Source organism: Fundulus heteroclitus, unplaced genomic scaffold (genome assembly GCF_011125445.2).
Source record: "Fundulus heteroclitus isolate FHET01 unplaced genomic scaffold, MU-UCD_Fhet_4.1 scaffold_66, whole genome shotgun sequence".
In the NCBI taxonomy this organism is placed as follows: Eukaryota; Metazoa; Chordata; class Actinopteri; order Cyprinodontiformes; family Fundulidae; genus Fundulus; species Fundulus heteroclitus.
This window is the reverse complement of record NW_023397099.1, coordinates 239,203-255,877: the sequence shown is the minus strand read 5'-3', so window position 1 is coordinate 255,877 and position 16,675 is coordinate 239,203. Positions and strand designations below refer to the sequence as shown.

The 16,675-nt window shown below is 42.2% G+C and overlaps 1 protein-coding gene across 1 annotated transcript; it reads right to left on the bottom strand.

Moving 5' to 3' along the window:
• Positions 1-13,810: 13,810 nt before the first annotated feature.
• phax (phosphorylated adaptor for RNA export) lies at positions 13,811-16,330 on the bottom strand. The gene is made up of 2 exons (XM_012852754.3): positions 16,127-16,330; positions 13,811-16,001 (listed from the first exon to the last, which is right to left on the bottom strand). Exon 2 carries the CDS (start codon positions 15,993-15,995, stop codon positions 14,766-14,768), a length of 1,230 nt encoding a protein of 409 aa, XP_012708208.2. The 5' UTR covers positions 15,996-16,001; positions 16,127-16,330; the 3' UTR covers positions 13,811-14,765.
• Between the last annotated feature and the right edge of the window lie 345 nt (positions 16,331-16,675).

Here is a 16,675-nt window from a genome sequence, read left to right as displayed (position 1 = left end):
TGTAATGTGCGATCTGTGTTAAATTAAAATATATGATGTCATCATAGTGTTGGTTGTCTTTCCTGCATTGTCCATGGTTGTGGTTGGCCTTGTATGTTCATAGGATTGATTTATATTGAATGTGACAGGGAGCCAGTGGAGTTAATGTTCAGGTGTGAAGTAGATGATGTAATGATGAAAGCTGCTGTCTTTGTACTAGTTGTAGTTTATGGAGGTTTTCTGGAGGACAGGGAGGGAAGGGAGCTGAAATTGTAAAGTCAAGAGGTGAGTGGACTGTGAACCAGTTTGGCAAAAGTGTGAAGGAAGAACTTGATGCTGCCGAGGTGAAAGTTAACCAGGTGATGTTCTGGATGTGGAAAGTGAAGGAGAGGAAGGGAGGCTGTCCAGGATGACACCAAGGCACTGTAGCTGAAAGGTGGGAGAGATACAGGAATGGTCAATGGATATTGTAGAACTACCAGATTTGGTTAATGTTGACTTTGTACAATAAGCAAGTGAGGTAACTGATGTGGCATGATATCCACGGCCAGGGAATATATGGGCTGACTTAAAAAGATTTTCAGTCAAACTGATTATTTTTGCTTTAACCCATGCTATATACCTTTAAGATCCTAATTTATCAAGTAACAAGAAGGAAGTAAAAAGATGTGTCTTTTTTGCTGGATATTAACTTTTTTGATATTTTATGACTAATTGTGACCCATTAATGTCTTCTCAGTTCTTGAAGATGATCCCAGTTAGTTTGCTCCTGTTCCCTACCAGACCATGGCCTCTCAGTGAGATGATAATCTGGGGCATTTCCTGACCATCCATCCATCCATCTTCTTCCGCTTATCCGGGTTCAGGATGCGGGGGGTAGCAGCTTCAGTAGGGAGGCCCATTTCCTGACCACTGATCCAAATGTTATGATCTTTGATCCAGCAGACTTCTTTTGACACAGTGCTCCATCATGCTTGAAATTGCATGAACCATCACCAGACTGAGCCTGGTCGACTCTACTCATGACAAATGACCAATAGCAGACCTCACTCTTTCTTGAACAGGCAAAAAATGTCGTAAAATATTTGCAGACAAATATTTGTCTGCAGTTGCACTCCCACACAAAAGTTGTTTCTTTGAGCAAGTTCTGCTGTGGTGGAAATATAATTATGTAGCCTTCTCTTCAGAAGGAGATCTGATGTTCCCAATCCTCATAGAGCGACCTTCGCCAGAATGTGAAGATCACAACCAGAATTTTTGGAACAATTGTAGATTGTAGATGATCAGTCCAGAAGCGACCACAGACAATAAAATACTTTAAAATGCTTCTTTACTCTCATGTTCGTGTTATGGAGCCTTGTAAAAAATGTAGTTTTCCCACCCGCTATTATGAGCTTTTAGTAATTTTCTGCAAGAAGAAACAAAAGCGCTTGGCAGCAATAGTGTGACCGTGTTGGAGACTCTGTGATTAATATAGCAGCAAATCTGGCTTTCTTGTAGACTGACATGCCAGCTCTGTTGGCTATTTTTAGCAGCGGTGATTCATTTGAGGAAAAGAACAATATTTCTCTGACCTCAGAGAGTCTCAGAGATTAATTGAAGATGAGTGTGTTCAAAAGCCTGTTTAATTAAGAGGCGGGCTCTCTTGAATTCCTCATCTATTTCACAAGCCTATGTTATATACACTGGGTGGTGTCTATACCATGGCAAAAGACTTTTAAAGTTGCACAGAGATGGAAATAAATCTCATTAATCTGACAGTGGTGTCGACCCGTTGGCAGTGATCTAACGAGCCAATTCATGGTAAGCAGGAGTGAAACAGATTAGGAGCAATTCATATGAAAAATGATTCTTTAATAGTGTGGAACCAGGCTTGCATAAGAATTCACATTAGTCCGTGGGCCAGTCTTCATATGATGACTTTTCGTATGAACTGTCAGGGGGCAACTTTCTTCCCCCGGGATAAGTTGCTACACATAGCAGTGATCTCAAAACACCAATGTTCCCACGTTTTCACTTGCACATTAATAAGTTAAAGCTGATAAAAAAAAATCGAAACTGTGGCGCTCCGGTCCAAGAGGTCACGTGATTTTTGCTGCTCAGCCAATCAGATCGCTGTATCGTCAGCTAAGCGCGTTCAACCGTTCATCATGGCTGCGCCTGTAAAGAGTGGTAAACATTTGTTTCCAGACGAAGAAAGCCCAATAATAGCATTTTCTGGCGCCAGTTGGCAAAGATCTTGATGGCAAGGAAAAAGAAATAGCCCAGACCATCCATCATTCCTTTTCTAACACGCTTATCCCTGCTGGGTTCGCGAGGGGTGCTGGTGTCTATCTCCAGCTGTCAATGGGCGAGAGGCGGGGTACAACGTGGACAGGTCGCCAGTCCATCGCAGGGCAGAAATAGCCCAGACTTTTGCCCAATTTACTGTAATATCCCCGAGACCTGCTGCGCTAGGATACCACAGACGGTTTAGATTTTTTATCGGCTTTAACTTATTAATGTGCAAGTGAAAACGTGGGAACATTGGTGTTTTGAGATCACTGCTATGTGTAGCAACTTATCCAAGTGCAAGAAAGTTGCCCCCTGACAGTTCATACGAAACTTCTTAAGGAGACGTCCTACAGATTCTGGCCCACGGACTACACCCCTTGAATTTTTTTTTTTTTTTTTAGATTTTGTCATGTTGTTGCTACAAAGTTATCTGATACCCATAAATAAAACCTAGTGCAACGAGCTGCCTTCAGAAGTCTCCCAATTAATAATCTGTATAATTTAGCGTCAGAGTAATTCCAGTTGATCTGTGAAGGTTTCCGAAGTTTGTTGGAGAACAGTAGTGAACAAACAGCCTCCTGAAGACTGAGGAACACAGTAGGGAGAAAGTTCTGGAAAAGTTTGAAGTAAGGTTGAGTTATATAACAACATGCCAGGCCTTAAACATCTCCAGAGCTCTGTTCAGTGCATCATCTGAAAAAGGAACAAGTACAACAAAATCGCAAACGTATCCAGACATGGCCGTTCACCTGAATCAGCAAGATTTTCAATCAAACGGTCTGTTTTTACCCTTACTCTTACACAGAAAGTGTGCAGAGAGCTACAAAGCTTTGAAAGAGAAAGAGATCTGTCTCGCCTGGATGGTGTCACAGCTAGAGGAACCCCAGACCAGGTGTAAGAAGAGAAAAACTACAGAGAACAAAAAGTTAAAAGTTGAAATGATAACAAACGACGCAAAATTGGAGAACAGTAGAACTCAGCAGTGAGAAAAATAGATCTTGTTGTCTTCCAGCAGCCTAAGCCTATAGCAGAATATAGGACACAGAAGAAGTAATGCAGAAAGAAAGGGAGGTGCAAAAGGCCATGAAAGGAAATCAGCTGAAATCTAATTAGAACAGCAATCTTGTTGCTTGGTGCAAATGACTTCCAGCTCTTTCTGTCATAACTGAGATCGACATTAAACTTTTTAGTTCCCTTACATCATTAAGCATTGCTTAATATTTGGTTTATATACAGGGTCAATAGGCCCTGTATATAAACCAAATAGTACCACCTCAACTGTGAAGTTGGGGTGGAAACATCATGGTTTGGGGCTGTTTTGCAGGATACTGCACTGGCAAATTTAATTTTATGGAAGCCAGGGTGATTGTAGAAATGCATTAAGACAATCTTTTTAAACATCTGCTGCCATCTACCAGGATAATGAGGACTAAACCAATGTGGGTGTTTCAGCAGGACATTATGACTAGACGCACAGCCAAATAAACTCTGAGTAAGTTTTATAGAAATAAAAGTACTGCTTGAATGACCCAGCCAATCCCAATAAAACCAAATCCAGAAAATCCACTAAAAGTTCACAGATTGGGCCCAAAGAATCTTCAGGATTATAAGATTGCGTGGAAGAATGGGAACAATACATGAGTTTCCCCAAACAGGAGGCATCTCAGACATGCCATTAACAACAAAGACTTTTATACAAAGGATTAAATAAATTAGTGTAATTTCATTTTATTACACATATAATTTATGACAAAAACTTTCCTGGCCTTGTTGGGGAAAAAAAGCATCCACACAACATGATGCTGCTGCCACTGTGCTTACCCTTTAAAAAACGCTCTAGCAGTCTTTGAAATCGATACATAAAAATGTGAGGCTAGTCTTAGAAAACGAATTCATGAAATAAAGTTACCTCTAAATCAAAATATTAAGTACAACATGATTTTTCAGCAAAATCATAATTTCAGTTGAAATAGACGTTCTGTCTATTTATTCGGTACTGGGGCACAGGAGAAATGTCTTTAGTCATGTGCCTCAGTAAACCTGGGCATGGTGATACCCATGGTTTTTCAGAATTGACCTTGGTATTTTCGGTGGGTGTCCAGACTTTCTTTTTTCTTATTTGTAACTTCTGTAATGTGTTGGATATCACCTTCTGGAGCAACTGGAGACCCATTTGTTTTGAAGCAAATCCCAGTTTGTTGTTTCTCTACCTGCTTTTTGATAGCCGACCCCAAGCTTTCTCTTAGAGTGGAGTTTTTTTTGACCACAGAACAAACATTGCCTTGTTATAACATGACCCGTTCGTGACAGCTAATTGTCTTTGTTTCGGCTGGCTATCCAGCTGCTTTGTCTGAAATTTTACTGAAACGTTGGTTCTATTTGAATTACAGGAATATTCCCAGGCCAGAAACGATTATCTTTCCCTAGACGTCTCTAATTTTGGGACACTGGAAAAGGTAAAAATTAAAGGTAATACACAATCTTAACTAAAGATGTCCATTTTTAGGTCACTGACAGCTTCTGCCTTGCTGGTAACCAAAAACGGAACTTTTTGATGTCATCTCACAGCACCAGTGACCTACATCCTCCCTGATGCGGGGGACAAATGTGAGCTATGTGCATTGCCAAGAGTGCTTAAGGGAACATACAAAGATCCATCTTAATGGTGTGCCAGTCTGGGCAATTACCCACTGGTCGACATAATAGAAACCTTTCATGACAGGGGTGGAGAAGTCATCCGTCAGATTAATGAGACTGTCATCCGGGTTAGAGGACACAACCGGGTGGCCCTAGCCAAAACATTTAGTTGAGAATGAGCTGTGAATGGAGTTATCAAACAGGACAAGGCTCTCTGGAGAAAGAAATGACCCTGTGATCTCAAGATACTTGAAAGCTGGCTATTTCTGTTTCACAGATTCCCAAAGTTAGGATAAGCATGTGAACAGCTCCACACAACAAATGTCAAATAAACCCCAACTGCCACTTTAATTGGTACAACTTGCAAGTATAGGGCCAGATATCCCTTTGGCTTTAGACCTGTGTTCATAAAGTGCTGGGAAAGGTTTTTGCTCCATTACAAATTTGGTCTTATGTCATTTTGTCCCAATTAAATGTTTGAGATTATCAAACAAATGTTTATATCTGACAAAGATAACCTAAATAAATACAAAAAAAGGAGATTTCAAGGGATGATTTCATTTATAAGGGGATCATAGTTATCCACAAAACCTGGCGCAGAGTAAAAAAGGAAATGGTCCCTTATTAGATCAAGAAAAAAAAGTATGATTAAACACAAAAAATACATTTCTCTCTACACACCGAGGCCTAACTACTGCCAGACCCGTAGAATAAAAAAAAATCACTTGAATAGCAACTGTCTGACAAGATGAAATAGCTGGAAAAAGCTCCCAAAGTGAAACATCAAGCTCTGATCTAAAGAAATTCAAGAACAGAGAAAACAGAGTTATTGACCCCTCAACAAACCCATTTCTAAGGCTTTTTTTACTCCATTGAACCGCAGTGAGACTACTACAAATGGGAAAGCCATGGAACAGCAATAAACCGTCCAAATAGGTGGCTGCCTGTTAAGATTACTCCAAGATCACGTGCAACTCATTCAGGAGGTTAAAAAACAACATCTAAAGCACTGCAGCCTTTACTCGGCTCAAGGTTCATTATTCAACAGTAAGAACTGGGCAAAAACGACCTAACAAAAAGCAGAGGTCCAGAGAACAATCCAAATGGGGAGTCCAGAAATGTGGTCAGGGTCCGGTCCAGATCCAATAACAGGCAGGGTTCAGAGAATCACAGGCTCAGTTACTCACAGGCGGAGAGGGTCGGGCTCACAGGTAGGCAGTCCAGATTGGACAGACAAGGCAATCCAGGGGCCGAACCGGGTCAGACATCCAGACAGGCAGACAGTATCAGAACAGGGGGCAGGCAGACAGTATCAGAACAGGGGGCAGGCAGGCTCGAAGTCAAAAGGCAGAACAGGTCGGATTACAGGCAGGCAGGCAGGCAGGCAGGCAGGCAGAATCAGAATGCTGGATGAGTCTCACCAGGATGGCTAGAGACAATCTGGCACTGATGGCTGGTCTGAAGGCTGGTTATATGGTGGTGGAAACAGGTGGAACTGGTGAATGCTGATTGAAGGCGGGGTGGAGCTGAGCAGGTGTGCTGAGTGACCGATCAGACCAGCATCAGTGCTGAGATAATTACAACTGCAAGTGCAAGAAATTACCTTTATTGAGTTATTTGAGCGGATTGACAGAGCTGACTTTTGTAAAAACAGGCATTGCTTAATGTTTAATGCTATGTTCCATCTCTGGTCTTCACCCACAGTTCCCAGTTGGAAAGTTCAACTGGACCCCCCCCAAAGTTAAAAGTTCAACATAAAACATTGGATCATACTCACCAACCTGTACCTTGAAATCAGGAATATCATAGACATAAATGATCACTTCTGATGATTTCTTTTAAACTAAATGAGCCATACACATAGTACCATTCAACATGTATTTGTGAACATGCTCCTGTAGTGTTGCAATGCATGGACTATACGGAAATACATTATCATCATTAACCCGGTCAGGGAGAATGGAAATTGCTACAGTTTATTGCATTGCTGCACGTCCCGATTCACACTCCATTCAGACACATTTCAGACATTTATAATAATACTAGCTTCCTTACCATGCCACACGATTTCCAGAGATGATTCTGCTTAGCAGCGTGATGAACCTCAGCGTCTGTCGTTGTTTCCGGCGTCTGTAAATCCTTATTAGACATTAGCTTGTCTCATCCACTTCCCAAAAGCCGACTCTCTCAAGTAACTTCACCAATGGTTGCCTTCTTCCCCTGACTCTCCGCAAACACCGAAATATCACAATATCAACCATAACATCCTGAATGTTACGGGCGCCGCCGTTTTGATTTGCTTGGTCCCGCCTTCAATCCCAGAAAGCAGCAGTACCGTAGATCGTCACTAAGAGGCAGGGAGCAACCAAGGAACCGAGAAAAGCATGGTGTGTCGTCAGAACGAAGCTCGGCTTGGTTAACTGATCCAAGCTCGGACTGGTCTCGGCTCAGATCGGTTTAACAAGGGTAGTGCAAATGGGGCTATAGATAGAATTTTGGACAAGCCTCTGATCTGAAATGATTTAAAACATCCATTGTTTTTGCTTGTTTTACTGTAGATTTTAGAACCAAGCAGAAGAGGTTATGTTAAAATCTTTATTATCTTGGCACATATGTTGGTGTATCAATGCTTTACACATGAGTGGAAAGTTGAGGGAATAAAGCCCATTTTGTGAAGCATTTAATCCTGTCCTGTTTTGTATGTTGCATGTATACAGAGACGATTTAGGTGAAATTCATAGTGCTGATGCATCAGGACAGAGCAAGGTACTCTCATAAGTTATTAAGTAATTATTAATGGAATATGTCTGAAAATAAAGCCAGTTGAAACATTTAAACTGCTGAAGTGAATGGATTTTTATCAGCACAGAGTGTCTGTATAGCACAGCATAGCACGAGTTTGCGTAGCATTATTTAGTTTAGTTAATCTGCACAATTAAAATACAGATCAGTAATGTCAAAACGAAAAAATACACAATACAAGCACAAAGAGGGAAAAAAAACAACCTCTGGGTTTTCATGTAGCCTCTGCACAGATAGTGTAAAACATTAAATCAATAAACGCGAGTACAATCTCCATTGAGTTGATCAAAAACTTGAATAGGAAAAACTAGAAACACATCTCAAAATATGAATGAGAACTGAAATAGAATACATCAACAAAACAAAAACCACAATCAGAGCTTTTCACTTAAATACAGTTCTGAATCCCTTTTGGAAACACTGACTGGGATGTATTTAAAAAGGGCGCGGACTTAGAAAGCTACACATCATCTGTGCTTTCTTATATCCACTTCTGTACTGATCCTGTCCAACCCACAAAGACAATCAGAGTGTTTTCTTACCAGAAACCATGGGTGGACAGCTTGGTGTGGTCCCTGCTGAAGGCCCGGGATGCAGCGTTCAGATCTGGAGACAGACTGGCCCACAGAAGTGAACTGCAGAACAAGTCCAAAGAAGGGCCAGACGGATCTCCACTGATCCCACCCACCCAGGCAATGCGCTGTTTGCCCCTCTCCCATCAGGTAAACGCTTCAAAAGCTTTAAAGCCAAAACAAATAAACTTAGAAACAGCTTCTTCCCATGAGCTGTGAGGGCAATCGCCCCCTGATGAGAGACTGCAGTCCAAGGCTTTAAAATCACCTCCACTGTTACAAGGCCGTAATATGTTACAATCACCTCAATGTTACTACCTACTTGCACACTATCGTCTCAGAATATCGAAATGCACATTGCTGTAAACGAATCAGTGTTTTGCCCCTCACAGATTTCTTCTTAATCGCAAGGATTGTTACTTAGAACTTGAGAAAAAACAAAAGGTATTTCACCTTGCACAATATTGGAATAGATTTAGATATTTTGGTTCAGGTTTTCAGTTTCATTTACTGTCAGCTCCTCAACACTTGTTTTCTTTAACTATGCCAAATTTAACTGTTTATTTATTTAGGTTACAACATATGCACATTCTGGATTTTTTTTACCATTTAAAAAAAATAATTGGTTGCAGTGCATTGCTTAACTAACCCCACATCATTGTCCACTGAACCCAAAAGCTGTTCAGAAAAAGGTTGTGCTACCTGTAAATGAACCTGAATATAATAATTTTTATTCAATAGAAACAACAATGGACCAAGTACCGAACCCTGTGGCACCCCACATGGCAAATTTAGCAACTCAGAATTGTTATTATTTGCATGTGCATCTTAATAGTTGTTGTCTAAATACATAGGCAGCCTGTCATAAGCAAGTGATCTGATGCCATAAATTGTGCAATTTATATAGGATGTGTGAAAAAAAATTCAGCAAAGACAAAACTGAAGTTTAAACTTTTGAGCCAGAAGAGCATAGATTACAAGTCAATGCCCACCTTCAGTTCTCTGGTTTAAGGAGCTATTACAAAGCCAGAAATGTTGGCGTGATCGTCAACCCTGACCTGAATCTCAACAATCACATTAAACTCATCATTAACACAGCATATAACCACCTAAGAATACTTCCAGAACAAGATGACTGATGTCCCAACAAGGACATCAGTCATCTACAGCTTATTCAAAATGCTGCTGCTAGAGCCCTTACAAAAAACATACAATCATCATATTAGTCCAATTTTTTAGGTTCCGTACATTGGCTACCTTTTGCTCAATGTAGAGTTTAAAATCTCATTAATGTTCTACAAACTGCTTACAGGTCAGAGCCCGAACCCTACCTCTGATCTTCTGCAGTATTATAAACCATTAAGACCCTTAAGGTCATCTAAATCAAATCTACTCATCATTCCAAGAAGTGTTTACGCTTCAAAAATCTGGAATAAGCTTCATGTGAACTGTAAGACTGTTTCCACCCTTAATTCATTTAAAACATGGTTGAAAAGCTTTCAATTTGCCACTGCTTACCCTGAGTATATTTTTTTATTTATGTACTTATTTTTCTAACTCATTTTAAGGTTCTTATTTCATGTTTTTTAGTTTGTTTTTATTAAATTCTATGTACGAGCGCTTTGAGTTGCCTTTGGAAGAAAATGAGTTTTATAAATGAATCTGCCTTGCCATGCCTATAGAAGTAATCTAAGATCAAATGTGTCAAATGCTTTATGTAGATCTAGAAAAAATTCAACTGTAGATTCTCTTCTTTCTTTTGCGTCAGTAATCTGCTCTATTAAGTCACTCAGTGCCTCTGAAATTGTACATTTTTCTTTGAATCCAAGTGGAGAGGAAATCTAAGAATTGAAGAATTTGTTCACCCGTCAACCACTGCTCTGTATTTGAGCTCAATTATTATCAGTTGACATTTGAAAATCAAATGATAGTACATGAGGTTTCCTTCCAGTGAAATTCTAATTAAAGTTTCCTAACGTCACAGCAGAGGCGACCTCATTTGCCTGTATGATCAGCAATAATTATGTCATATAAGGATGGTGTGGAGGCATAAATCCTGCTGGCATACTTGGCTGGTAAACCAGAACTAAAAAGGTCACCCACGTCGATGCATGAGGACCGCTGCTGAAAGGGAACGCTTGGGAAGACGCCAGTTCTAGAAGGGAAATTGAAAGGAAACCAATGGCTTTGGAGCTGCATTTAGACACAGAGGCTTCATACCCACTCCCATATATTCTTAGGTAACAGGTGGCTCTCTGTTCTGCTGGTAGTTATTAGCACAAACAGAGAGACAATTCCACTCGATTTGGATTAGTTAACAAATTGACATTTAATTATGCCACTTCTGACCTATAGTACCTTTTTAGTAGTAATCAACAAGGTTCTGATAGTTCCAGCACCACAATGATCCAGGCACACATGAAAATTGATCTTGGACTACATGGAGCAGGCTAACGGTAAGCTTCTGAAAGGCATTACTTAGCCTTATTAAAAATTTATTGAAGGCACTTGAAGGCTAGGTTTGTGGCAGGAAATGTAAGAAAACGTAACGAATTTTGCCAAAAACAAATACTTAAATATCATTAACTGTCAAGCATGGTGGTGGGAGCATCATGCTGTCAGGCTGTTTTTCTGCCATTTGGTACTTTTGGATTGCACAAAGTGGGTGGAATGATGAAGAAGACGACAATCTCCGAATCCATCAACCTAGTGTGAAATCAACAGTTAGATGGTTGAAACTTTGACACCAATGGCCGTTCGAGCGACAAAATCCAGTTTAAGTAAACTAGAAGCATGATCGAACATCACCAGTCATCAGTCATTTTTCCACCGTGGGTCAAATAAATGAAAAAAAAATTATGAGTACATGTAGGCTTCAGGGCAGAACTGTGTAGAACAACTATGGGATATGAAGGGGAAAACAATAATGTAATGCAAACCTGTGCACCCAATCTTTGGGTTTAAAGTTTGTATGTCTTAATTTGAGAAGAATTCTTGATTTGTCATTGCAATTACATAAGACAACAAAAGTTGTCTTCTGCATTTAACCCATCCCTTATGGAGCAGAGGGCAACTTAAAACACCCAAGGAGCAATCTGGGGATAAGGGTCTTGCTCAGGGACCCATAGCGGCAGTCTGCAAGCTTCAGACTGGTACTTGCAGCCCTCTCATAATGCAAGCTTGCTGCTCTAATTGGCTACTTAACCATCACCAACCGCCAATAGCAGCAACAACCTGGGGCTCAAACCCACAATCCTGAGATTAAGAGTCTCATGGTCTGCCGACTGAGCAAGCCAGGCTTGCCACCTGTCAGCCATGATGATGGTAGCAACATGCTGGGGGGCGTTTCTGCTGCCATTAGAAGTGGCAGCACCATCACCTCCAAATTTGTCAGTTTCACTTCAAAGAAACACAGAGAGAATTGGGTGTTCCAACAGGACAGGGCAATCACACGCCACTCTTGTTTTGCGTAATTGTTTACTTTGAGCAACGTTGAAGGGTTTTCAGGAATAAATTGCTTCATAATGCCTCTCACCGCGGTTTACTAGACTCCCAAAGCCCTAGAAATAGCAGACCGATAGATGTCCATGACTTTAACATCTGCTCTTGAATTTCTTTAGATTTAGATTGGAGCACAGTGTAATGCTTTTTGACATCCCACAGCCAGCTTCTTGTTGTCAGACATGTGTGACCTGTTGATTCCCAGGGTCAGACAGCAATCAGGCTAGGTCTGGGCTGTAAAAATTCACCCAAACCTTTTTTGTTACTCCCGTCGACTGGTGATTTAGGGAGAGGTTTGGGTAGCTTTTCGTACCTAAATTAATAAAATCCTAATTAGACCCCCCCCCCCCCACACACACACACACACCACAGTATTGGGTACAGTTTAATTCACAGGGGGGGATAGAATACAGATATCAACGTCCTTAGCAACATAATGTCCAGACTTGTTTTTAGCCACCATAGGAGGAATTAATGCAACACTTTCCCCTGAGCTGAAATATTTTATGAATGTGGTCCGTTGTCTCTTCGCCGCTCCAAACTGGGTCACCTTTGTTTCAGAGAAAAGAGATGAGTCACTGCCTCTTCTCAATGGTGCTGCGATGGAGTTATCTAACTCACCTTTACTGCTGTTCTTTCGGCCCAGTGCTGTAGATAAGAGGACACGTTACAGGGAGAGGAGGACAGATCAGAAGAGATCATAGCCTCTCTTCAGTCTGAGCGCAAATCTGTTGTCGAATTGTGTCAGAAAACTCCTTCTAATGTCTCCAAGATTTGCTCCGATAGGCTCACAGGGACGCAGCAACAACCTAACTCCTGCTCATGCGGTTATTTGCGAGACAGAAAAGAGCTCATGATGGGCGACATGCTAAGTAGTGACTAAATTGTCTGTGTCGTGGATGAACTGCGTCATCCAAAGACACCAGCGTTTCATCTCCGGTCTTTTTTTTCTGTCCAAGGGAAATAAAAATAAAATTAAATTAAAGATAAAAAAAACGGCGTGCTGTATCCAGGCAACAGGTGCGTTGCCAGGTGACAGATACAGAGGCCCAGAGACCAGAGACGGCGTGTAACACATCCACATGAATAAGATAGAAGAATATCACTCACATCCTGGCGCGCACAAAGTTCTTTGATAATCTGTCCTTTGATCACTTTTACTATATAACAGCTCATTTCTGCTCAAAGGGCGACAAATGTGATAAAGCATCGCAAAAGATCAGAGGACCTGACAGTAAAACTTCACAGGCTCCTTACCTTTTTGTAGACTTAATAAGCTTGCTTTTTTTTTTTTTTTTTTTTTTTTTTACCACATACAGCCTTGCAAAAGTATTCACATCCCTCAAACTTGATACAAACAGAAACTTTAATGTATTCTTTTTTTTCTAATTTGGTGACACTCCAACCACAGAATCACCCAAGATTCTGAAGGGGAACAAAAGGAAGACATGGTTTCCACAACTAAAATCAGAAAAGTGTGGAGCGCATCTAAATTCAGCCTCATTAAATACCCACTAAATATGATGTAAAAGGTGATTCTATAAAGTTTGGCACAGGGCGGGGCTAGTTTTTATGAGGCATGGGAGCATTCTTGGGGTGGAAATACTTCTGAAAGGCTCTATAGGGAAACGGTGTTTATGGTAAGATAATCAGAGAAGACAAAAAAATAATAATAGTCATAAGTGACGGGATTATAAAGTGTGCCTCTGCCAGAATGTCTAGATTTTCACGTGGCAGCCATGAAAGGTCGTCATGATCATCTCCAAGGTGATTCAGATGACAAAACCACTGCCGTCATTTATCACCCCGTTTCCATCAGACTTTTTGATTTAGTCAGCAATTAGTCTAATACAACAGTTTTAACTTAAATGAAGCAAAAAAAAAGGTGCATTATTGTTCTCCCAAATAGGACATTACAGGTGCACAAATCAGTGCATTTTTGTTTTTTATTTTGGAAAATGTACATCAGAACGGTAAAGGCTCCGTTGCCTTGTATTTGAAGCTAATTCTGTATTCAGTTGATTATTGAAGTAGGAACTCAGATCTAGGAATTACGTCTTTAATAGCCAATAACCAACGCCATAATTGTATCCATTTTAAATGTGATAAATACAATGTAATACTTTCCTCATATGTTACTGTAAGTCATTGGCAAGTTTGCCAGTAAGTTATTACTTTTAATCCTTTGAAAAATTAATACTACATATACTTTTTTTTTTTTACAAGATTCTTTTGCAGTGTGCTCATCATCGTAGGTATAATGCACATAATCATTCTCATAGGCACTAATAAGGGATCCGTAATAGCAGACAGTGAAGATTCTTCACAGCTTTCTCTGACCACACTGGTTTTAAGATGCGGCAAATCAACAAACGTCTGAGGGCTTCACGGGAATGCAAGTATACCGAAATTAAGTGGCAAGCAGATGGACTTTTACTAATTAGGTGGCATCTAAAGGCGCTGGACTTTATTCAGGGAAATCAAAATAAACAGGGCTCTATGCGCCACATAAAAGTCTATTAAAATACACTCTGCTCTGTGGTTGTAGTGCTGGAGCTTATAAGGAGCATGTCTGCCATCCAGTGGACGCTTGCCAGTACTACAATAACTCTGTTACTCTAAAATGCTTCATATGAAACAGACGTGCTCCAGAATATGCACGGTGTATTGTCAGAGATCTATATGCTGCACTGATAATAAGTCTTAGTTGTGAGTTTTCTAACGGGCAGTGAAGTAGAGGAAGGCCATCATTGCCTGTGTCTAAAACTGTAGCACGAAACTCACCTAAACGCCCAGTGTTCAGGCAGAACAGATTTAAAGACAAAGATTATATTATCCAAGCAGAACAGAGAGAAAACTATTTTAGTAAAGATTCTTTTATTGCTAACAAAAAAAAAAAAACACCAAACTCAGGACAGTTTGACTCTCCAAAGCACAGTGCTTCCAGTGTGTCATTTTCATTGTAGTACTGCTTAGTTTTGCTCAGAAAATACCTGGAGGTCAGAAAACCTCCAGGTCTGCAGAGCTGTAGACCACTGCCGTCTCCTCGGTCCCTACAGCAGCTTCCTCCTTCCCTTCCTCCTCCTCTTCCTCCTCCTCCTCCTCCTCCTCTCCCTCTGCACCCTCCTCCAGTGACTCCAAGGCCTCGTTGGTGTCGCTGGCAAACGTCTCCCTGGAGACGTCGTCGTGCTCGTGCAGGTTCAGCGTGCCGATGGCCTGCTTCATCTTCTTGGCCAGCACGTGCCGCCGTCTCTTCTGCGCCGCCTTCTTGCTCTTGTACTCCTTCTGGTGCTCTTCGAAGAAGATCTTCTTCATCTGCGACCGGCTCACGCTGGGCGTGTTCTTCAGCAGGTTGAGGAAGACGCCGCCGGGCGTCCGCCGCCTGCTGCCGTCCATGGTGTACATGCCGCCGTTCTCCTCCAGCGTGGCGGTCTCTCCCAGCAGTTCTATGGCTTTCTTCTTCCCCACCACCTGCACCACGCGCTCGATCAGGTCTTTCTTGGGCTCCTGCAGCCTGTACGCGATTTCGTCGATCACCTTGTCGTCCGGGTCGTCCTCCGTTATCTCGTACCGGCCCTTGGTGTCCATCTCAGCTTTAGCGCCTAGTCTCTCCCTGGCAGGGCGCTTTCGCTTGGCGTCACCCTCCGACCCTCGGCCCCTCATGTAATCCTCCAGCTCAGCATCCAGCATGCTCACCTCTCCTCCCTGCCTGGACTGCCTCTCCGCCTCCCTCTCCTTCTCCATCATCTTCCGAGCCAGGACGAAGTTATAAGTCTCAACGCTTCTGCTGGCCATGCTGACGCCCTCCATGCCGAACACGCCCAGCTCCGCTGTTATGGCATCCTGGCACTGTTCTTGCACCACCGAGCCCCAGATGTTGTTCACCTTGCGGCTTTCCGGGGCTCCGCGCGCGGACGCAAGGGGCGGACCGGGCCGCGCGGAGCTGGCGGGCGGCTGCGGGGCGTTTGACACTTTTAGCCGCTTCCGACGCCAGACGGCGGCCTCCTCGTCGGAGGAGTCCGCGTCGCTGTCGCTGGACTCCACCGCCTTGGCGGAGCTCCGGTAGGCGGCGGGAGGCTGGCAGGCGGACGCAGGTCTCGGCTGGAAGGACTCCCCGCTGAACGCCAGGGAGCCCTGGGCTTTGGCTTGTTCGGCCGCAGCGCCACCCATCTCGGTGTCCGAGCCGGAGATTTCTCCGTCTTCCAGGTCGCCGTCCATCAGCTCCGCCATGTTTTCCTGGAAGCCAGGGCAAAGACAGACGGTGTTCAGCGCCGCACCGAAGTTCAGACCGCCCGGCAGCGGTGCAAGCTAACCCCGGGACAGGCTGCTAGCAGCGCGGCTAGAAGGAAGGTTAAACTCACCAATAACAAAACTAAGGCGCCACACAGATGCCGTGAAAAGTCTGGCTGCAGCTAGCTGGACTCAGCATAAGGGGGGAGTTTGGTTTTTGCAACAACTATAATGGACTGGAGCTACAGCACCGCCAAGCAAGAAGCAGATTCCCGCTAGGCTAACCTCTGACTTCCGCTTCCCAACTCTGACCCTTTCAAAATAAATGTCGAATATGGAATATTCTGAGTCTTAGAAACAAAATCTATCTAAAGAACAATATCATAATTCAACAATAATACCAGGGCCAAGTGTACTAATGGGGTTCTAAATGTTTCAAAATGTATATGCAGACTCCAACCTCGACTGTATATTCACTAATTGTGCATGAGATGAGTTAACATTTGAATAAATCTTTGTCACTGTCAAAACTAATCAGTTTTTATTCACTTAAGACAGGAGGTAATGTTTTTTTCCGTTTTCAATAAAAAATATTGGGGACATTTGTGATGTTGTAATTGTTTTTGAAAAACATCATTGAGTATGTGATTGTGAAAAAAAAAAAAAAACTAAAAACTGAC

Coding starts and splice junctions, on each gene's coding strand:
- phax (XM_012852754.3), bottom strand. CDS start 15,995: ATGGCGGAGCTGATGGACGGCGACCTGGAAGACGGAGAAATCTCCGGC.